Source organism: Tyto alba, unplaced genomic scaffold, assembly GCF_018691265.1.
Source record: "Tyto alba isolate M040663 unplaced genomic scaffold, T.alba_DEE_v4.0 Super-Scaffold_14, whole genome shotgun sequence".
NCBI lineage: Eukaryota > Metazoa > Chordata > Aves > Strigiformes > Tytonidae > Tyto > Tyto alba.
The window spans coordinates 18,978,529-19,002,956 of NW_024881276.1; the positions used below are offsets into that span (position 1 = coordinate 18,978,529).

General features: G+C 35.7%; 1 protein-coding gene across 19 annotated transcripts in view; it reads right to left on the bottom strand.

Annotated features, from left to right (window-relative positions):
• The window catches only part of DMD (dystrophin), a 1,076,492-nt gene that overhangs the window by 326,615 nt on the left and 725,449 nt on the right, over positions 1–24,428 (bottom strand). For all 19 annotated transcript variants that reach the window (XM_042788288.1, XM_042788292.1, XM_042788293.1 and 16 more), the window contains one exon: positions 18,376–18,611. In XM_042788288.1, the coding sequence (XP_042644222.1) occupies positions 18,376–18,611 (236 nt within the window). The remainder of the gene's footprint in view (positions 1–18,375; positions 18,612–24,428) is intronic.

Consider the following 24,428-nt stretch of genomic DNA (forward strand, 5'->3'; position numbering starts at 1 on the left):
ACAAAAAAGGAAGAATGAGAAACTATACCTGCAGACTGACTGACTATAAGAACAACACTTACTAAATTATTTCTTCCCCTGAGTTAGCTTACTGCTGTTGAAATTGGCCTCTCTTTGTCATTGTTGTTTCTTGTAGTATGATATTCTTTATGGAATGACAGCATAAAATGGCAAGGTAGCGTTTCCTCTTCTCTATCTGTAATTCTACTGAAAACTGCTGGCTTCAATTTCTTAACTAAGATATAAGGAGCTTGTTTTACTTTAACTGACATATCAGGTTTCTCAGAATTTTGATGGCAAAATGATAGTTACGAGTGCACTGTAATATATGGATGCATATTACACAGGAAAGAAAGGCTGTGTGGGTGCTGGGATACTATTCTATATTAAGCAGTACTTAAAAATAAAATCAAATTAATTACCTAATCTCAATCATTAACCCAGAATTTATATTCTAGGCCTGAAGAATATGATGAGTCTGTAATCAGGAGTAACACAAACTGCCTAAGACGGAGATCGGAGAGGCTGAGATGGCAGGAGATGTGACCGTAACGCAAGGCTTCAGTCATGCTGCTCTAGCATTGTGATTCCGATCCTGGCAACTGCTAGTCTGTATGCCTGCCTCTTGCATATGGTAGAAGTTGGTAAAACCACTCCAAGGAATAACATTAACAACATGTGTCATTTGCTTGGAAAGAGCTGCTGCAGCTTTTTGTTAAAGGGAGTCCTGGACTTCTTTAAAGAAGTCAGCAAGTATGCAGAGAAGGATGATTTTGTTCAGGTAGGACACACACACACACACACACACACATATATATATATATATATATAATACCTTTTGTAACGTCCTTCAGAAAAGAGTTTTAAGAAACTTGGCAACATTACATAAAAAGAAAGGTTCTCTCCTGAATGTGTATTTGGTTGAAAGAAAGAAAATAGTGACTAGGAGTATGGTGCATTCTTGTAGTGGAAACTGGTTTAGAACAGATAAAAGAAATTATTTCTGTTCATAGGAGGTAGTGAGTATCTAGAGCTTGCTGCCACTGGAGGTTATAAGGGCCAACAGAATCAGCAGTTTCAAGAGAGGGATTAGACAACTTCATGAACAATAGGCTGAAAAATAGATGCTACAAGGAGCAGGCAGTAATGTGTCTCCTGATATCTCCAGTCCAACGGCTATGGATGCTAGGGGTGGGGGCGATACGGGGGGAACAGTCTGCAGAAAGCACCCAGGCTGGTACATTCTCCCTGCCCAATCTGTCTTAATGTCACTACCAGAGACACTTTGCTGAGCTAGATAGAATGCTAGTTTGACCCACTACAGCATTTCTTACGCTTTCAAGCATAATGAGACCCTAATTTAGTCTCATTTATAAACCTAGCTATTCTTTTATTTGTCATAAGTCCACCAAATATCAATTCTGCAAGCTAGAATACTCAGAGATCTCTGGAGAATAGAGAGTTATGTGAGACCAAAAATATTTCTTAAGAACAATGTTGCCCTCATCCAAATTCACGCCAAATCCTATGCAAGATGTTTCATTTTTTTTCTAAATTATAGGGAAATCTGTAGTGTTATAAATAGATCCTCTTTCAGTAGTAAACAGGAAAAGGGTTTGATTTGTTACTGTGTTGGCATAATATATTATTTATGTTACTAATACATAGTAACTTCTCTAGATGCTGCTAAGAAGAATCTCCAAACACTTGACTCTTTTTCTAAATCAAAGAATTAAAAAAAAATAGTAAACATGATACATATTAAATGACACTAAAATGCTTTCCACATCTGCATCATATTCCAATTATTTAGTCATCACAATTTCCCATTGAAATGAGGAAGTCTGAAAAAGTTGACAAGGTTGAGACAACACAAACGGTTCATCTGAGAATCCAACTGCATCTCCCTTCAGGGAGTAAAAGGGCATAATTTCTCTGTGCCTGAACAGCTTGCTCCCAACTGGAGCAAGGGAGAAACAGAGACCACATCCTAACTCCCTGAATCATGCTGCAGCTGCAGCCCTTCTCAGGCAGCACAATACAAATCTGCTTCTCACTCAGGCAGTACGGCTTGCAAGATTACAACACAGATCAAAGCAACTTAATCTAATGATAATGCACAAGACAAACTTAAAGAATTACAGATTTCATAAAGTATATTTCAAACTAGCAATAAGCTTGTAACAATTAAGGAAAGGCTGAAAAATAGGTAATTTTTCCATTCTACTCTTACACAGGCTGCTTTAAAATCAGCTTTTTTTTGTATTTATTCTCCCCAAATATTCAATACTGCATATACTTAGTGACGTTTCTTAGAAGCAAAATATGAGTTTCTTCCTGACTTACTCAAATAAAGAGCTCTGTACTGGGAAAGACATGCACATCCTCTTATTAACTGACTTGCTATTCCTGTTCATCACTCCTGAACTGTGCAAAGAAGCCATTATCACCAAATTACAGTCTACAAAATGCATGAAATAAAAGCTAAGATGATTTGGATGGAGACAACACAATATATTATATCCACAACGTATGTTGAGAGCTTTATTAAATAAAGTTGCAAGGGAAGTCACATATCTTCTTCCTCTCTTGGCTGTCACTTTATCTATTTCCTATGCTCTATTACATCTGTACAAGCCCAGGAGGTGTTTGCACATAATAGCATTTCATTCTTGATTGAATTTACACTGAACATTCTCCTCATATTATGCATACATATGATTTTGCATTTTATCGCCACTTAAAAAAAATCTTGTGAACCCCATGAAGTACTTTGGGAAACATACCTTATAATCAAATTTTAAAAAGGATATTTTTAGTTCCAACAAATGCAAAGACACAAGACTTGAGTTCAATAAATCTTTCTGCAGTTCTTATTCCTGCAAGTGATATAATTATAATGCATTGTGCATGTTTGTTGTCATTTTCAAATTGTGCTCCAAAGTAGCCATTGCAAGTAGATTAATGCCAAAACAGATAACAGTCTGCTCTTTGAAGGCCAAATGGTTAAATGGTTTGGAAATCTGAGATAACGTGTCTAACATTTCAGTAGCAAGAAACATACAGTCACTTCTGTTACGATCTGCCCCAATTTTGTGTCTAAGAATTACAAATTATTTTCTCATTGCTCAGTAAAATATGCCAGAAATTTGTATTGCAGCTGAAATATGATCAAGACAACTAAAGTGTGTTAGTGTGTTGGATTTTTTTTGTTTGGTTGTTTTTTTGGGGGTTTTGTTTTATTTTGTTTTGTTGTTGTTGTTGTTTGTTTACTTGGTTTCGTTTTGTTGTTTGGTTTGTTGTTTTTTTTGGTTTTTTGTTTTTTTTTTTCCCAGTAAAATTAACAATGTCTAAATAATTTGCAAAGAGATATGAAGATGGAATCCCTGCCCTGTACAGTTTACAAGCTTCTCCCCTAAGAACTCATGTAGCAAATCTCCACAGCATAGGGGTGACCAAAACTTATGGGTATCAAAGATAAATGAGAATACTACAGAAAGGATGAAGAGGATAATAAAAATCTCTGCATTTGGGTGATAAAATTAAATGTATGATATTTTAGATGTTATAATCCTACTTTTTCAGAGAAAGTGGGTATGTAAACCAGCAAAATTTCAAGTATGTCCTGAATTAATACATTCTGGTTCCTTTTTGTACATATTATAGTCAGCAACATATGATCTGTAAAAATAGACCAAAAATATCTGGGAATACCTATTTTGTCTTTCCTTGCCCTGTAAAATGCTGTACACACACAGTCTTGATATATATCATATTAATTTATCTTTTGGTCTTGCCTCTTCTATTCACTTATTAAAATAACAAAACAAAAAAAATTATAGATTTTCACAAACAATTTAAAAGTACTGAGTTTTCTCTGAATTGTAAAATGAAATTCAGTTAATATGCTTAAAAATATTACTTCCTTCTCTCCCATAACTGCAAAGATATGTGTGTAAACTTAATCAGATTTCTATCATGAAGAGTTTAGTTTCAAATAATGTTTTGGGATTTTTTTGTGTCATTAGTTTTAAATGACAGAGTTGCTTGCATTAAACCATACCAAACTAGGAAAGTGAAGTTTAAACATTACGAATTACTGTATTGAAAATGTTGCAGTTTTTAACCTGGATCACTTTCCACACTTATCCTAGATTTTCTCATCAAAACACAGAGGACAGACATATACAAATGTCTGCATTTATAAAAGATATTTAAGACCAATTAAATAATTTGAGGGAGAGAACTGAATATTAACAAATATTAAAAAGTACACTGTAGTATTTCAGAAACTACACATAAGAGTGTACTTTCCTGGAATGCTGGCATTAGAGAGGACAGAATTGTGACTGTTTCTGTTAAATCTTACATTTCTTACTGAATTTTCATTAAAAGTAGCTTTCCATTTTGATGTGGACACTTGGCTTTATCTAAAAGTCTTTAGGAAAAAAAAAAGTTCTTATCAAACATGATAGAAAGAAATTGCTCTGAGAAAATTATATGTAGTTATTCCCATCTTTTACTGTCTGAGCTTACTTTACTTCAGTGCAAACCATAAAATAAGAACTAAAACCTAGTTCTAACATTTAACCTTTATGCTGCTTAGCACTTATTTCTGAAATATTCCAATAAATCTCTTCCCAAGTAGATTTTATTCTTTCTCTTTCCCTAACAAGAATATTAGCAGATAGACAGGCAGCTGGGTGCTGCCCAGCAACAGTATGACATGAACAACTCTTACAGGAACTGGAATCTTCTATGCTGTGTCACCTTCCTCACAGTGCATTGCTCACAGGGAAAATTCAAGTCATTTTGGAAAAGAAAGAAAAAAAAAAATACAGAGATGGATTGAAATGAAGTCAGAATGTCTCCAAGGAGAAGAATCAGTAGTAAAACATTTAAAAGAAAAGATAATAATTTTCTGTTGAGTATTGTGAAAAAGTGCTTGTTTTCACATTATTTTTAACAATCGATTACAATTCTTTTGATGGACAGGGAACTGAAAATGAGTCCTGCTGTTCATTCTTTTTCTTTCTGATATAGTACTAAAAAATAATCTGCTATTTATATGTTGTTTGGGGGGGTTGGTTTGTTTGGGGTCTTTTTGTGCTGGAAAAGATAATTACAGTGAAAACTCTCATGCAATTGTTGTGGAAGGTGAGAAAGTTTAAAATGATAACCTAAATGGCCATTTACCCATCATTCAAAACAGGCTGAAGAATCATTTATCCTATATATTGTTAAATAGCATCCCTGAGCATCAATCCTACAGGAAAGCCTAACTGATTATATAACCCATGCACTTCAGAAATAGGCATACATTGAAATATGATATCAAGAGAACACATTTTCTGTGAATCCTGCAGTGAAATGCTCCCAATTTTCTCATAAGAAAAAAATATATGCTTTGTATTCTACACTAAGAGGTCTCCAAAGGCTGTCCTGTTATTTTAATTAAGATTTGTGATTTTAAGATTGTCTAATGAAAGAATTTCAAAGGAATTGTGTAATAAGCACCCAAGGAAATTAAGTCAGGTGCACAATTTCCTTAGATTCCACTGACAATTTTGTTTAATATATAAATCATTCTAATTAGATGCATACAAAATTATTAAATTAATAAAAAATACGTATAATTAAACAAAATATATGATTTGCACCCTGACAAGATATATTGGAAAATAATTTAATAAAAAATACAAACTAGTATACAAAATAAACCAACATGACTGAATAGAAGTTTCAACATACAAAATTTTCCTTAATCTCAGCATATTTAGCTAGAAAGTTTCAAAGAGAGATACTTGTTAGACATTGTTCTCAGAAGGCGAGTGATCTCCACTGAATTTTTGCACTTGATCAGTGTGGAGCTTTATACAGCTATGTCTTAAAAGAGGTAAACTAACAGTCTTGCAAATATTTCCAATTCAACAATTACACTGTTCTTCCTACCTTTACTCTCCACTTGCATTTCATCCATCTTTCCTGACTTCTCTTAACAATAAGACCTACTTTTTCCTCAACTCAGAACAATGGTCTAAGTCCTGATTGAAACCACTTATAAATATGAAACTGTTCCCATCCACATATACCTTATCAGTATTATAATTTAAATGCACAAAACCCTACTAATTCTTTTCTTGTAAACCCTTTTGTCTCTGGATCGATCCTATCAACAATATCTGTTGTGGATTATTATTGAAGGTCTGTATAGTTCCGGAATACTCAGTTTAGTATAGGTAAGCAGAAGTGCTATTTTTGCGTTCATAACATCAGGCCCAACATGGTATGATACACCTTTCAGTTATTGCTCAGAAAGGCCAGCTGGCTATGCTCATTTCCAGTTCAGCTTCTGCTGCCTCCAAAGCACTTCCCACTGATTTGCACCAATCTGCATGAGAGATCCTCTTTAGTAAATTAGTACTAAATTTACTAATTTTATCTAAATTAGTCAAGGAATATTTACAAAAAACAAATAGCTGAGACAGTTGATTTTAACTGACTCATAGCACATTGATGTTAAATTCTTGGAATTATCATCTAGCACCCACAGATTTAATGTGATTCCCTAGCATCTATATTGTTGTTCTTTATCACATGCATTAATGACAAGTCTGGGGGGGGGGGGGGAAAGCCCTAGCTAAAATCACACTACCAGCAAACGAGCTAGTAATTTTTATGGGTTCGGATGCACTGTTATTTCTTTGCAAAACACAATTTATTTGTCAGAGCTGAATCCCACATCTTAATGTCATTATAAGAATGTGCCAAATACACCGGTTTTCATCAGGGAAATATTATGCCATATGGGCCACATATGAAGAGGTAGTAGGATTTATAAGAACAGTTAAAAATGCTATCAGTGCTGATCACGATGCACAGTAGGAATTTAAGACACACTGATAAGATGCCACAAAAGAAAACAGTCCCACTCATATGGTCAAACATATGTCAAAAGGTTGGACTTTTACCCTGAGATCTAGTCCCACACCATGCCACCTTCAGAACTGTCTGCTTGAATAAATGATTCTGTGACATACACAGTAAGATATCTCTGGTAAATCACAATAGCCCAAAAGGCTTCATTCTTCTCCAGAAACAGAGAAATGCTTAAATTCACCTTCAATTTATTATTTATTTATTTTATGTTCCTTGCTTCTTGGTCAAAAAATATAACAGATATTTCTCTGAACAGGAAAGTGAAACAAAACAGGATCCTTGTGTTATCTCAGAATAATTTTTTTGAAAATATTAAAACCAGCTTCTACTCTAATTGGAAATAAGTGATGAACTTATTTTCTTTTTCCAGAGAAACAAAGTGTCAAACTGTTCTGTTAAAACATCAGAAAGGAGCCCCTTCCAATATGAAAACATAGATTTTTCACTTTACCACTGATAATATTAGAACACGATTTTCTGTGGTGTTTTGTTTTGTTTTGTTTTGTTCGGTGTTTTTTTTTGTTGTTGTTGTTGTTTTTGTTTTAATACAAAACCCGAAATAAACTAAAACTTGGAGCTGTGGTACTCAGGGGTGACAAAGGAAACTGGTAGATGAGAGAGAGAAATCAGGCAGTTTTCCAGTGTCCCAAAGGAATAACATTGCTGTCTTTGGTGTGGCTATCCAGGGGCATATTTGTGCTAACGAATGGTGGGAACTGGCTGTTACACATTACAGAAAACCTGCTTGGTTTGCAGGGTTATGCCAGGAATCTGACCGGGGGCAATCACAGTGTCACTGCATTCCCTGTGGACGCTGGCTCCCTCATACAGATATTTTCCAGTGGCAAGCTGCCCCACCAGAAAGGCGTGGATGAGTCGCACCGAATGTCTGTAGGTATCTATACCTGAGCTTGTCACTGAGCATATACTGAGAGAAACAAGCCATTCCAGGAAGCAATTCACCTCACCTATTGTAGACATCTACTTCAGAACCAAACAGACTAAACCACAGATGTGTCAGTTTCTTTCTACTGAATCTGGAGATAAGATGAGCCTTGATCAAGTTGTTCATCAAGCTAGGATACTTGAATTCTAGGCAATTATGATCTCCTCAAGAATAAATCAATGTATATATGTACTACTACAAAAACCTCAAACATGATCTATATTTTTTTAGCTCTTATGCTTATATAGAAAAAAAAATAATGTCTAGAATTCAGTTACAACTTTCTAAATTATTTTGGTTGTTCGACTTTAATATTTTGTTAGGCCTAGACTTGGGTATTTCCTTACTCCATGTTTTCTCTTTTTAAGCAATTTCCACATTCCTGTTATCGGTAAGCAAGGCCAGATGTGTGAGACGCTGAAGAATTACAACTCTCAATTCTCTTGCTTTCCAGCAACTTTCCAGTGTTGATTATATTACCTAATTTCCACTTCAATGGATTACTTTTTTAAAGGAAATCTACCCAAGATTATCACTGCACTGTAATAGTCTGGATCAAAGAGCATTTATTACAAATTTATGATCTATTTCTAAGACTAGATGTCAGCAAAAAGCTTAGTATCAGTAGTCGTTATCAAATTAACACTGCACATTTGGGATAGTTACACCCTGCTCTTGCTTAGTTATTTAAGAACATAAAAAATGAACAGTAAACATTGCATATTTTTCTTGTTCAGTGGATCAGTTTAGCTCATTCAGTGAAGGAAGACCCTGAATTGTCTTTGTACCTTTTATTGACTATTTCCATTTGAAGCTTTTATATTAATTCCTCAAGAAAAAGAAGGATAAGAAAGATGTTTTCTTAAACTATACTTCTGTGAGCAGCATATAACTGCAGCAGCTGAGTTACCTGCATATTAGTGGCTAACAGGAAAACCCTTCTTGAGCAAACAAGGCAGATAATTGCAATATTTGAACTGCATGAACCCCAGTGTGAATTCCATGTTTAACAATTTATTTGGAGAATTTGAAAAGTCCAGAAGCATGAAAAATAAAGTTGGGAGCTGGCTGAGGTGACTAAACCTCTATGTGTGAAAATCACATTTGACTGCACAAGTTCTTTCACATAAGCAGAAAGCACATGAACATTAGGAGTGCCATGCTGATAAGTTAAATTGATCTTTTAGCTCAGTAAGAGCAATGGTCCACAAAAAGAAGCAGAACACAGTTCTGAGAATTGATTTGTTACCTTGCTTATTGTATCAGCTAGCAACAGAGACAGATGAGAGTTTTGAGTAATGTGAGATGGCCCACATTTACTACAAAAACAGTTTTCTTTTAATTAAGTCCTCCTTCAGCACTTGATTGTATGAAGAGTTGCATTCTCTGGTTAAATTCAGGAAATTAATTTAATCTCTTTCTTGAGGACATACAGTTTTATTGCTTTTAATAGAATTACTTCCATATTTCAAGCTCAATGTGTACTCTGACATTTTCTAGGATTTCATTGCAGTGCGTATTAACCTGAAAAATTAATACTGCATTTACACTGTAAATTTGTTGTCTGTTGCTAATATGAATGTTTGAGATTTTATTTTTCCTGTAGTGAAGGAGGGATTATTTTTATATCAAACAAGCAAACAAAAATACTATACAAGCCCTTCCCACCACCCTCCCTGACCGGTGGAAAAAAAAAAAAAATCTAGAAACATGACAATCTAGTGTTTCTTCAACATGTTGTTCATCATTAACAAAGGACATCAGCTTTTAGAGGGGTTAGGCAAAATCAGGTGTTTTGTCCCCTTCTTTTGCATGCAAAATTCAGTTTAGCACAAACAGAAGGAGAATATATTGAAGAAGAGATAGGCCAAAGGGGACTCCATGCAGCAGAAAACAGACCAGCTGTGTTCCACAAAGGTGAAGAAGAAGGTGGGGCAAGCAAGTGAAGATCAAGCAAATTCAGAGCATGATGTCCCTTTCTCCTCAATCCCCCATAATGCCAGCTTCCTAAGACATGAAATTCTCTCTCCCATTAACTCTCTCCCTCCCCGGAACCACAGAGACTTACTGTTTATTCATCTCAAATCTAGTGACAGTGCATGCCTAATGGTGGGTCACATGAAGAAGCATATATGCATAATGGTTAGGGAATGGAGAAAAATATTCAAAACTCCTGTTCCCCTGAAATCAAACATGTCTTTATGCCTCTCTTACTGTGTTTTTATAAATTTTACTTTGCACTTTTAAGCAGTTCGACATAGCATAAAATAAATATTTTGCAGGAGCTTTAGTGAATTAGATGTCTGCCTCCTGCTAACATTTGAGTTAACTACGTATTTGAGTAGTTTTGATTACTTAACATGAGGGTTATAAAACAATATATCCATACAAATCAACAGAGGATTCTCCATGAGAGCTTCTCTATGTGCAAAAAATTATTACAGTATTTTACTGTGAAAAGAGAAAAAGGAATTCCAAGAATTTGGCTTACTGCAACAGATCTAAGTCACTAGAAACTAGTTACTTGACACATCCCACAGCCTAAAAAAGCTAGTGACATTTTTTTAAACAATCCCTTCATGAAAAAGGATGATAATGGCACTGATGGCTGCTCTGCCTCAATAGGGAATTGTCCATCTACTAGCAAATCCCGGAATTTGTATTATTATTAAGCAGCATTTATAGAAGTATCAGAGTACCCTTGGCACACTGAGAAACCAACAGGGCACATTTCAAGGTGGTAGATTTTTTTAGTTAAAATTCTGGGATTGTTTTCTTTTCCACATAAAAGAACTGTGTTTCAAGATCAGCTTCATTAGGAAACTCTACTGGGATTTGATGTTTTTATTTTCTTACAGAGGAAAACTTATTTCTCTAACAAGAACTCCATCATCTTCTCACACATAAAATGAGCAAATATACAATTGTTCCCCTTAGTTTTAATTTCCATTTTATGATTACAACTAGATTAGAATTTTATACATTGCATCATTATTTAGAAACAAGCTGCTTTTATATTACCCCCAATTTCTGAATAAAAACAAAGCCACTCTCAGCTTTTCTTGTTACTGCTGCTAATAATGTATATTAATATGGATACAAAAATATAGACCCCTAAAACTTGTGTAACTGTCCTAACGAACCCTCACTACTACTTTGAACTAAATAATTTGTCAAAATGTTATCAGGATTGCTCCAGCTCTTAAAGCAAATCACAGCTGAGGTGGGAAGGGTGCAAAGGCAGCATAAAGCCATGTTTTCCTTCCTTTGAAGTGTGTTTCATTGACAAGGTATACAACACAAAATCTTGTTATTTGAGAACAGCATTCAAATATAATAACAGCATAATTTAGGTTGGAAGGGACTTTTGCAGATCATCTTGCCCAACCTACTGCTCAAATGGGGTCAAATTCAGAGTCACACCAGGTCACACATGGCCCTGTCCAGTTTTATGTTGAATATCTCCAAGGATGGAGAATCTACATTTCTGGACAGCCTGTTTCATTATGCTCATCATGAACTTTTTTCTCCTAATATCTCATCAGAATTCCCTTTGCTGCAGCATGTGTCTGTTGCCTCTTATCATTTTGCTGTGCACCTTTGAGAAGATTCTGGCTCTATCTTCTGTCATCTCCCATCTAGCAGTGGCAGGCAACAATAATGTTCCTCCTGAGTGGACCTCAGCTCTCTCCCAGGCTGGTCCAGCCCAGCTCTCCTCTCCTCATACATCAAGTGCTTCAGCCTCTGACCACCTTAATGTCACTACACTGGACTTCCTCTATGTCTTTCCTGCCCACAGGAAAGCCCAAAATTGAACACAGAACTGCAGATATGGTCTCACAAATGTTGATTAGAGGGGAACGAACACTTCCCTCAACATGCTGGCTAGGGTCTTACTAAATGCAGCCCAGCATCTAGTTAGGCTTTTTTGCTGTCTGGGCACACACAGAACTCATGAAGGTTTAAGCAGTTCTTACACTTTCTAGCACAGCAGGATTTCCCCATGGCCCACACTGTAGATAACACATTACTTTAAACAGTCTTTTCATACCCATGGTATGTTTGTAGAAGGCCCAATGCAGCAGGTGTCTGAGTTGCATATACTAGTGGAATGCAAACACACACAATGAAAGATTGATTTGGATAAAAGAGTAGGTCAGGTAAGGTCCAGCATTGATGGAATAGGTCATTAATACTTATAAGATATGTCAGACTCAGAAATACAGAAAAATATATTTGCTATTGAAAAACGCAACCCTAGCTAATACTTATAAATGCAAATGAAAATACATATAAATGCAAATGAAAATGAGTTCCTACACTTCTGTCCTTTCCCTGCTGAACCTAACAGGATGCCAGTTGCATTAATCATGATAATTTATCTTTTCCTGGATGCTTATTTGGCAGGAATTTGAAAAAAAGAATCAAATTATTTCACAATAGACCAATAAAAGCAAACAGAGGAAAGTTGTCTTTAGGCACAACTGTAATATTATTTTTTGTTTGGATGATGATTTACAGCCTGAGTGAAAACTAATTGAAAAATGATGAAAGTATCTCTTTTACTTCAATGAGTTTAGAATCAGATCCTTAGAGGTAAAATTTTTACGCACATCCTAATGATTAACATTATAGAGAAATAAGGAAATGGTTGTTAATCACTCGTCAAAAGAAAGTGTTTAGACAGCTTTTTTATTATTGCAGAAAACAAATATACTCTCTAACATACTATAATGAGGTGGCCAAGCTATTTTAAAATATCAGCTGTCTTTATGTGCAACAAAGTATTAAAAAAAGTCCCCTGACATATTCTATATCCCTTGAGGTCCAATTTTCAGATTAATACTTTTTTTTTTCTTTTTTTCCTCCCATTTCCTTTTAAAGACTCAGATTTCCATGCCGTCTAGAGCATCCTGCTGCATTTTCTAACCTTTCATAGTAAGTTTAAAGGCTGACAGACATTCTTTCGTTTTCTTCTACTCTGTAAAAAAGCTAAAATCTTTTAGCATACAAACCTTGTAGTTTTAACTTTTTCTAATATGTTTAGAAATCTGTTCATTTATTAGGTTTTTTATTCACTTCAAAAACTGAAAACAGGCTGCCAGTACTTTTCATAAATTAGAATTGTAGAAGCCTAACAGCATGATACAGTATAAAATAAGAATTCTGCTAGATATCCCACATTAAATAGAGCAAAAATAGTACTCTGAAATATACCTAAAACAACGAAAGTAGTCTCCTAAGTGAATATATCCTATGGTGAAATTCATAGATGTAAAGGAAGTTTTGTACACCATTTAAAGTTACATATAGGGTTTTTCTATCAGAGCAGGTGCACAACAATGCCAGTGAACCCTCCAACATGCTGCAGAATCAGCTCCAGCCCTGCTTTGGGAGCTAGCTGATGCTGGTCCAACAGTGCCCCAGGGAATGTCTGCAGCTGTATGTTCATATGGAAATAGAGGATCCTAGAGGATGTGAAGCTTTGAAAACAACCCTCAAAGCAGCATGACAGCACAGAAAGAGGGCTGGGGCAAGTATGCTCCTGAAGACTGATTCTGAATGTGTGAATGTCAGCTCCCTACTTCCTGGCACCACACATTTGATTCTGGACTAGTAGACACCTCCCTTTAAGCACATAAGAATACTCAACTGGAAAACATTCAGCTCCAGGTATAAAATCTTCTGTTATGTTCTTCAACAGTACATTATCTTAAAATGTGTTACATGGGTCTTTTCAGGTGTATGTCACTAATATGAAACTTCTTCACACCTCTGTAGAACTTGAAGTACACTATCCAAAAAGTTGAGGACTTCACCTTACCTATAACTTATACTTCTGATATAAACTATGTGGACAGACACAAATGTCTGTTGCTGTAGCTACAAGTTTTCATTCAACATGGGCATATAGAGAGCACACTGATGCATATCCTGTAATACAGAACTACAAATTTTAATTTGGCAATTACAGTGGCTTCTGTAAGAACAGGGTATAAATTTGGAAACCTATGTATTTCCTTCCACAAAAATTTATGCTGGAAAACAGTTTGGACAGAAAACTTTCCATTCTTCTGATCTATCAGAATATTAATTGTAAGGTTGCATATGAAAATGCATGTATAATTATAAAGCTGTATACTAAAATGCTTCGTATGTAACCATGGCAAGGGACAGGTAAAAAATCCTCAAACAAGGTGAATGTCAATTAAGACCACTCTTCCAACTGAAGTCTGTTAATTGCACAGTTTATAAGCAAATATTTTTCCTTAAGAGTTTACTGTCATCAGCTGCACAAGATCCTCAGGTACTGAAAAATCAATTCAGTAATTAATAGAATAGTGAAAACAATCCCTTCATTCCAATTTTGTTTAATTCTCTGATAGATCAAACCTTCTTTTTGAATAGTAACAAATTAATTGAGTAGAAATAAATGATCTGAATCTTTTTGGATGACTACTTTAGGAGGACACAAATCACTACCTAAAAGTATCTTTTCCTCTTCTTTGCTTAAAAGTCTCAGTGGCTAACTTGGCCATAGGTGTCGTTCTACGTAAATACTTTTTTCAGATTAATGCCTTCCACTGCACCTAACAGCACAGACTCAACCTATATTCTTAGAACCAGTAGGCAGAAGTAGGCGCATGAAAATTCTCTGTAGTCAAATTCATTAGTAATATTATTGTACTACTTTTTACTAAATAGAATCTATTATACTACGTTCATCCGGTAAAACTGAAAGTCATGGTTTCAATAACATGTTATAAAAAGTTTGGATGGGCAGCATGCCTTGGCAAAATCCATGGACAGCATTGAAAACTCGAGATTATAGTATTTGATCTCTCTGAATGGCGTTGTTAATTATCTTCAAGCTTTGCACGGCCTCCATGGTTCACTGCTTTTAGTAGAAATTTATTGCTGCTGGAAACCTCCCTCAAAATACAGTGATGCCAAAGCAGAGTTTCTGAATAAGAGCTTGTTGGCATCTTAAGTAAGAATACTTTTCAATTTTTTTGTAATGTAGCAAAATATAGTTTATCATCCTGTTCCTCTGTCCACAATTTTCTGTTTCATGAAGGAACTCCACCTGATCTTCAAATTTAAAACATCTTGATTGTTTTGAACTAAGAACAGTGAAATGAAGCTGCAGTATAAACTGTATTCTGTCATGTCCCTCATCTACTTACATCTTGGTGTATTATATATTCTCAGTATTCCTGTGAACTTTATTTGCAGATGAAGATTGTCTATAAAAACAACATGAGTCTCTTGTCAACCTGCCTTACATTTATTTCTTTGAGGATCAAATCCTGCAAAACATCAGTCTTGAAGACGAGAAAAATATAATTTTCCTCTAATGGAAACATGGATGACACTAATGGTGATATTAAATTTCTTTACTACATACTTTTTAGTGTCTTATCACTTAATTATATGGAATTTAACAAGTTATATACATAGATGACTAAAATATGTCATGTATTTACTTGAAACAAATATATACCACTCATTTAACAGAAAGATTAACTACAGATGTTTGAAATGAATAGCCATTATGCTACTCTTTTAGTATGCTCCTTTTACTACACAGTATGTGCATCATTTAGGAGAATTTAAGTTGTATTGTTTCTTTCATTAAAGGGAAGCTGCCAACTCAAACAAGCTTTTTTTAGAATAATTGTCTTTTTTGTTTTGTTTTCTTCCATAATTAACCTCTGTACATGCTATTCACACAAGAGAACCAATTCACTGTGATCACCTCCAAGCAGAGTTCAAGTGGGGGCTAACGATGTCTTAAAACTTTATGGAGAAAAAATATGGCATCTTTAGTGGCTGCAATCTTGTGACACAATCAGATTGAAATGAATTTAAACAAAATGCCCTCAGAGACAGCTTAAACAACATTACATACTTCTGTGAAAGAAAGGACAAACTAAGGTCACTTATTTTTACCTGGGTGATTTGGAAAATGTCCTGTTACATATGTTGCTAGGATATGGGATTTCTTTGCTTTTAAAATGTTTGCTTTGACATTTCAATTTCTTATTAGGAATGTGGGTCTCGGTTTTGAAAAAAATATGAAATGCAAACAAAACCCCAAAACAGTAGGAACTTGGTAGCACACCAATAGGACTAGCAGTCTAAAGTGTTCTAAATTCTGGGTGAGCAATTAGAGATTCATTACAGTAAAACAGCTTCCATGGAGCATGTATATTTATAATGATTAATTTTTATAAGGGAATTATTCGGCTCTGTTAAGATGGTACTTTACACTGAAAGTCGAAATATGATTAAAAAAAAAAAAAAAAGTGTCAATCTACTAAAATGGAGCTCCTATTAAAGCTTACTGAGATTCCTGTAGAGGTGCAATGAACTCTCCAAATACAGCGCAATGCAGTGCTGTGACTTTCAATTACTTTTAAATCACAAACACAGGAGAGGTATGACTATGATCTTTTACTGAATATACAGGTCTGGGGAGGTAAACACTACTTTTGGATTTCCAGTTTAGATCGTATCTGGCCTGACTTTTCAGAATAGCCAAGTACCCACATGTCCAACTTCATCAGCTCATATACTGCTGCAGACACTCTACACATCAGAAAGCAGGGATTTTTCTGAGAAACCTAAAATTATTTGTCAGTTTTGAAAATTCTGTCTGCTAATCTCACTTAATAATCCAGCAATTAATAATCCAGATTTAAGAGCAGAATCAAAATTTCATTACATTCATTTCCATGTATTAGGTGATACTAAGATTATCATTAAAGAAGACAGAGCCAGTTAGCAGAACTGCAGTCTATATTTAGACATTGATCCCTCCGTTTCATCAGAGAATATATTAAATGTCACATTCTGTTGCACAGCCAATTAGAAAGGTAAGCACAACAAAAAAGAGTTTTCCTGCTGGTTTTGTTACCAGCACAGCATGGTATGAAAAAATTAGACAGGGCTACCCAGCCAGGAACAGAAGTGAGAGGAAGACTGCAGTAATGCTGGCTTAACCAGATAAAATATTTTAGCCTTAAATCAAAATGCAGATATAAACCAGTTAATTTTAAACCATATAAAATATTAATTCAAATTCCCAAGAGTTAATAATTTGATCTCATATTTAAGTAAAAGAGATCTGCAGAAGGAAGCAAGTTATGGATTTCTCCTGCCAGAATAATCTGCTAAAATGAGGCATTAGTAAAAAAGCCATATAATTCTGAACCAAGTATTTGACAACATAAAATATTAAAACCAAAATGATTCTGAAAAAGATTAAAAGATAATGTGCAAACAATTATTTGGCCCTCAGTCTTTCCAAATGACATAATAGCTCTTTTAATCTAGTGTCCTGTATAGGTGATACTGCAAGTAGCATTTACTATTAAAATACCCATGCCATTGTAAAGATATTTAAATTAATAGAACACTATATAATTTTATACAGTAAATATTGTGATCATTACTCAAGATGAAACAAATATTTTACTAATCTAGAAGGTAAACCAAACAAAATGCCTCAAAACCAGAAAACTTAAACCACTGAAAAAAGAAGAGAAATATAACAAGCAGAATGAATCCTATGAGACATCTGCGTATTTTAATATACATGCTCTTATAAAACTGCTTAGTGCAGATACTAGGCAAGATGTGTCCATTGTTTCTCCCTCTTTCTACTTCAAGCAAAGAGAAAAAATGCCAATATCTTCCTTACAATAAATCAGATTTTTTTTATGAGGAGGAGGAGCAGGAGGAGGAATCAGAGGAAAATCTTATAAGAGAGAGTTCTAAACTGAGTTTAGAACTGAACTGAATGGAAATTTAACACTGAAAAGTTTTGCACAGACAAGCCAAATCTTTTATATTGAGCAATGTTAAATCTAGAAGGCAGGTAATTACTTTCAAGCTGTATAATACCAAATTATTTTTATTGCTACTGAGTAGCTGAAGTTTAGCCTTTTTTTTCCTTGCACATATATTTCCATATTTTTCTGTGTTTTCAAAGATAAGTAACACTGATGCAGTTTTGCTGACAAAACACTTGCATTAATGAGCTCTTTTCTTTAAGACAACTGAGGAGCTTTTCATAACCCAACAGCAGCAGGATATAAGCCTCTCAGAAATTATTACAGAAGCAATGTAAGAAGAGGTATGAAAGAGGGTATCTTTCCTCCTGGCAACCTGGAGCTTACTATGCAATTCCTTCTTTCTCATGAGGTTTGTATTTCAACAATTGGCTTGCATACTTTTACAACACAATCACAAGTGATAGAAAGATAAAGACATCTGCCTTAAATACCAGAGAATGTATTAATACTTTTTTACTCAATTAATTATCTTAATGTTTATTCCAATAATTGTGTTTATGGGATAAAGTAGCTTAAGTAACAACTACATGTATTGCAGCCTGTCATCTCTCCTGTGTTCCTTGTTGAAATGATTTAATACAGAATAAAGATCATGAGGCTTTCAACTTGAAAAATCAGTGTTTCTCATACCTTTTGTTTGATGATCATGTCGTTGATATCATCAAGATCACCTACTATCACTCTCTGAGATTTTATCTCTCGATCCAGTCGAGAAAGCCAGTCAGTGAGTTCTGCCCATGCCTTATTGAAGTCAGCCAAGGCTGGAACCTCCAAAAGCACAGAAGATGGCATTTCTGGTTTGAAGGTGGTGGTTTCCTTGGTTACCCTGGTTTGTGTATCCACAGCAACAGTTTCACCAGAAGTTACTGAAAGAAAAGAAATGCTAAAATTACTGAATAAATGAACTATGATAAATGTTTATTTCAGTAACAGAATTTATGCAGTAGAAAGGATAACATAGAAATAAACTCATTTCTTGATGTTATGTCTACTGAAAATATGAAAATTAAAACTAAAAGAATATATTAATTCATTTTTCCACAGTATTTCTATTATAGTCTGTGCTTAACATTCAGCATTCTCAGCATATTCAAATTTCATCCTTAAAAGACCAGTGGGACCTAGGAACACTAGCAAAGATCTCAGTGTAACAAGAACCCGCCACTCAAGGTCACTGAATATTGCTATACATGAGTCATCTTCCAAAATCTAGTATTGTGGTCAGATCTGTCGAGGCTAGAGGCAGACTGAAAAATAGTTGGCTGCAATATCCAATGTATCAAAACATGACCATGTATCTAGAAACACATTTCTTCCATGGTCTCCAGTCACTCTGTAGCTGTGAATTTGTCTTGACAATTATCTTCTCACTTAGTTACCACCAAGTATTTCCCATAGGCTCTGCGATCAACATGGGAGCTTACACAAGAAATTCTTGATTCTTCCTCCTCATAACTTGAAAATATTATGTGTTATTATTTGGATATTTATGGATTTTTTTCTTTTTATTTGGAGAAAATGGACACATTATCTCCTTTATGTCCTTTCTTGCTCTAACAGCTGGGTTTTAAAGAATCTGTTCATTATTCATTGCTTGGATTGGGGAAGTACCCAACACTGAAACACAGTATCTTTCTCTGCAGTCAAAAATCAGGAGAGGTACCACAGATAGCTACTGTTGGACAGAGAGTCATGTAACATGAAATCATACAGAATTTCAAGACTGATTTTTGCTTCTTGATTTTTGCTATTTACAAATAGATGGCTATAAACTGTTGGGCTAATTTTGCCTTCCAGTTAATCATGCAAAAGCAACTCATTATGCACAATATTATGGCAGAGAAAGCTCCACTGAATTGTATTTTGTTCATTTTTTCTAATTTTTTAAGAAGTCCAGCTGAACAAGAAAACTCCTAAAATAGAGAAAACACAAGAACATGTGGTGTTGCTTCAGTGAGGTGCTAAATCATTAGAAAGTAAAGACTCTAAATACCTACTTTTTACAGTAGCTCCAGAATCTCTGAATCAACTGCCTAAACCAGCAAAAATGAAATAAAGCTGTGTGGAGTGTGTCCTACATTTTCTACCACTCAACTAAGAAATGTAAATTTCTAAATGACTAGGTGCTTGCTAGCATTTTTTCCAGTCTCCTTACAGAGTAGAGAATACCTGTTTCCTGCACCTTCCTGTGGGGTAGTTTGTCTTTAACAGAAAAAACAAAAAACAAAGAAACCAAAGACAATGTCACTCTATGCACAGTAAGGTATTTTCCGTCTAGTATTTCTGAGAGTCTAATGGCTTTCTCCACTGGCATTCCTGCCATTTCAGCAGTCTGTCTGGAGTCTGAAAACTCATGTAGCAGGTGAGGGTTCAACAATTTGGCCATAAAACCACTTGAAACATTAAAACAGTAAGTAACATTAACTGATTTTGCCAAGGAATTTAGCAGCTATTTTTCACTAATGAGAAAGGTTTTGAGTTACTCCATTGAAGAATCAGTGACCGTCTTAAGCACTTCAGAAAGGGAAAAAGCTGTGTACAAGCATCTAAATGACTGTTACTGTAAATGCACCATAAGGTACTGTCAGCGTTAAAATACTGTATGTTTACAAAAAATTTACCAAAACAGCTAACATATAAATTATTGATCTAGCTTGAATAAATGGCAATATTATGATACCAAAAGTAACTCCTAAAAATGATGATTGTTAATGTCATAGACTGTGATTAAAAATAGTTATCCACCCATCTGTATCATTATTGCATTTCTAAAGTGCAATCCATTTAATTTTCCTTTCTGTATTTTAAAATCACATACCTGTGGATAATTATGAAGTAAATTAATTATTGTAGAAGGCTGTTCTAACACAGCAGGCTTTTAATTAATATCACACAAACAGATGAGAAAATAGATATATCATTTTCTAACATGGAAAGAGGTTTGTAAGAGGTTTTCTGTAACATCACACTGTTTGATATAACAGAGTATCTCATACAGTTAGAGTGGCAGTTTTTAATACCAAAGCAAAACAGATAACTCTAAAGGATCACTTTCCTTCAGCCTTTTTTTTTTTTTTTTTTTATATACATATATGTGAATAATTAATAAACTGTACTCATATCAGGTTTTCTTTCACCTCTGTTGAAATTATTCCAGATATTTTCTGTTATTTTCTATTTCTTCTCACTTGAATTATGCAAATGAAGCAGACATTAGCTCTACTCAGTACTGGTGAGGCCACACTTGGAATACTGCATCCAGTTCTAGGGTCCCCAGTATGAGTCAGCTATAGAGCTACTGGAGAGGGGCCAGTGAAAGGCCACAGTGATGATTAAGTGACGGAAGCATCTCTCATACGAGGGAAGCCTGAGAGACCAAGGACTGTTGAGTCTAGAAAAGAGAAGACTCAGGGGGCATCTCATCAACATCTACAAATATCTGAAGAGAGGCTGCAAAGAAGATGGAGCCAGGCTCTTTTCAGTGATGCCCTGTGACAAGACAAGAGGCAATGGGCACAAACTGGAACAGGAGGTTCCCTCTGAATATCAAGAAACACTTTTTGACTGTGAGGATGACTGAGCCCTGCAACATGTTGCCCAAAGAGGCTGTGGAGTCTCCATCCTTGGAGATACTCAGAAGCCACCCAGACATGATCCTGGGCAGCCTCCTTTAGGCCTGAGCAGGGGGCTTGGACCAGATGACCTCCAGAGGTATCTTCCAACTTCAACCACTACGTGATGCTGTGATTAGTTAGTCCCACAAAATGACTCTTGACTTAGTGGAGTTGTTAAATGTACTTTTTAGTTCTTACATGTCACTTTGCCAAAAGCTGTTAGCCCAGGAAAACAGGGAAGGCATTCACTGATTAGAAGGCAATGTACTGAACCTGTCATTCACTAATGGATGCAGCTGGCTGAATCTATTGTTTTTATCAGAAGACTCAGCTCATTACCTAAAGTAACAAGTTCCAATTCATAGTTCAAAGCCTGAATCTTCGGATTCATGCCTCCTTCACCCAGCCCTCACTCCCTGTTTTGGAGGAGGTGGGAAACAGCAGTTTAAATAGTGAGTGGTGTTTAGGACCCCAAAGTTTTTTCCTGTGCTGACTAGAGAGCAGCACAACACTGTTATGAGCCATGCTTTCGCAGTTTGGCAGTAGGAGCCATCTTCTCTCCCATCCCTCTCCTAACAGCAGCAATACACCAAAGACTTCATTTAGTTGTCAGCAAATGAAGGAGGGAGTTTGGCAACTACTGCCGCAGGGGAGGAGAAAAGGGGAGGAAAATTCAACTTCTTCCACAGAATGGTAGATCACGAATGGCTCCAACAAATGGATGCGGCCCACACAGTTGTCAACTTTGGGCCATCAACCAAAGGTAACATCTAAAACAAAGCCACACCAAGCAGGATTAGTGAGGAAGGATGGAACACTGTTAAGATCTACAAGGCAACAAGAAAGGAAAGTACATAATGTTCTTTTAAGGCAAAAGGAAGTTACAATAGAGTTACATTTCATATACATACAAACAAAATCTATTTCATTTGTACATTCACTTGCTATTTTGTTCACTTGTTAATGTACCTTGAAGCTAGAAAAGAATGTCAACGTTAAAAAAAAGTGCTATTAGTAGTTATTTAGTTTAACTGAGTTGACACTTGGAGCTTACAAACTTCAGTGCTGAAATCATAGAATCATAGAATAGTTTGGGTTGGAATAGACCTTAAAGATCACCTAGTTCCAATCCATCTGCCATGGGCAGGGACACCTCCCATGAGACCAGGTTGCTCAAAGCCCCGTCCAACCCGGCCTTGAACCCTTCCAGGGAGGGGGCAGCCACAGCTTCTCTGGGAAACCTGTGCCAGTGTCTCACTGTCATCACAGGAAAGAATTTATTTCTCACATCTAATCCAAATCTACCCTATTTCATTTTAAAACCATTACCTCCCATCCTGTCACTACACTCCCTGATAGAGTCCCTCTCCAGCTTTCCTGTAGTCCCCTTTAAGGACTGAAGGCCACTGTAAGGTCTCCCCGGAGCCTTCTCTTCTCCAGGCTGAAAATCCCCAACTCTCTCAGCCTGTTCTCACAGGCAAGATGCTCCAACCTCTGATCATCTTTGTGGCTTCCTCTGGACGTGCTCGAGCAGGTCCATGTCCTTCTTAGATTAGGGGCCTCAGAGCTGGACACAGCACTGCAGGTGGAGTCTCATGAGAGCAGAGCAGAGGGACAGAATCACCTTCCTTAACCTGCTGGCCACACTTTTGATGCTGTCCAGGATGTGGCTGGCTTTCTGGGCTGTGAGCATGTATTGATGATTCATATTCAGTTTTTCATCAACCAATAACTCCCAGAAAGTCATTGAGAAAATACTAGTCATCACTTTCTCTGACTTCACTGCTCTGTCTAGAAAGTAAGGTGAATTCAAAAAGGGTTACAGGATAATCATTAATATCCTCATAATTATACACAATGGTTTTATGTGAATATAGTAACTGCAGTTCAATAAGAATGCCTCGGTTGTATTTTTTAAAGTTTAAATCAGAAGGCTGTTGTATTTTTCATCTTTGTTCAGCAGGGGGAGAAAATGGCAGAGCAGTCTTTGAGCGTGTCTGTCTCTGATGAATGTAATTTAATTGCCCGAATGACAAAAAAACGTGCAATGAACATCATCAAGGAGAAATAAATAATGAAAATAAAATATACCATAGTTTGCTATAGATTTCAAAATATTTTGTTTGGGTTTATTTTTTTGTTTGTTTGTTTTAATGTTGTCATTTAGAGCTTTGTGTGCTTAATGTGTTTTTATGCCTTCCTCTCTCTGAGCTGGGTATTAAAAATCTGTCTGACACCTAGAGAAAAATATATACCAAAGGCATAATTTCACAGAATTGTCTATATTGTCTCACGCCTGGATGTGAATTCAACTCCACAGATCACTCATGATTTCCTGTAACAATTATCATCTCATTTCACCCTCTCCTCACATGAACTCCATGACAGTGTAGACCAAAGTGATTAAGAGCAAGGCTCATTATTTTCAGTGAGGTATTCCATATTGTGGTCAAGACACATGCAATTACTGAAAAACATAGTCAAGTGTTTTATTCCAGAACTTTACCAAGCAGTTAAGTGTGAAAAGTATGCATGTTGACTTCCAGTCTTTACCAAGGGAGGGATACTTAGGTCCACTTCCATCTGGCCTAAAGTTCACGTAAAGGCCTTGTATTTCCTCTGTGACTTCAGAGATTCTTAGACAATAGGAAAACAATTGCTTAGTTTGGCATAAAATGTTAAACAGAAGTTGTCTTTTCTCAGAGGAAATGTCTATTCTCATGAGTATTTCAGATAAATTGAAGAAAAACTTTCTTAAACTGGGACTCTAAAGAGCCTCCATAAGTAGACTCAGGGTGTCTGACAAGACTGCCTGTCATGTCTTAGCATCTCACATATTTTGGCCTGAGTATACACCCAAGAGTTTGACAATTTTTATTTATTTATTTATTTATTTTTCCTCTAGTGGCAGCTATTCCAGAAGAAGGTATTCCTCATCTTCTAATATTCATGGGTTTACTGCTCTGAATTTTGGCTTAGGCTTTTTTATCCTTTTGATGTAATTATTTTGCATCAAGAAACTTGAAATACTACAGAGAGGACTGTAAGGTACTAGCAGAATTTCACTGT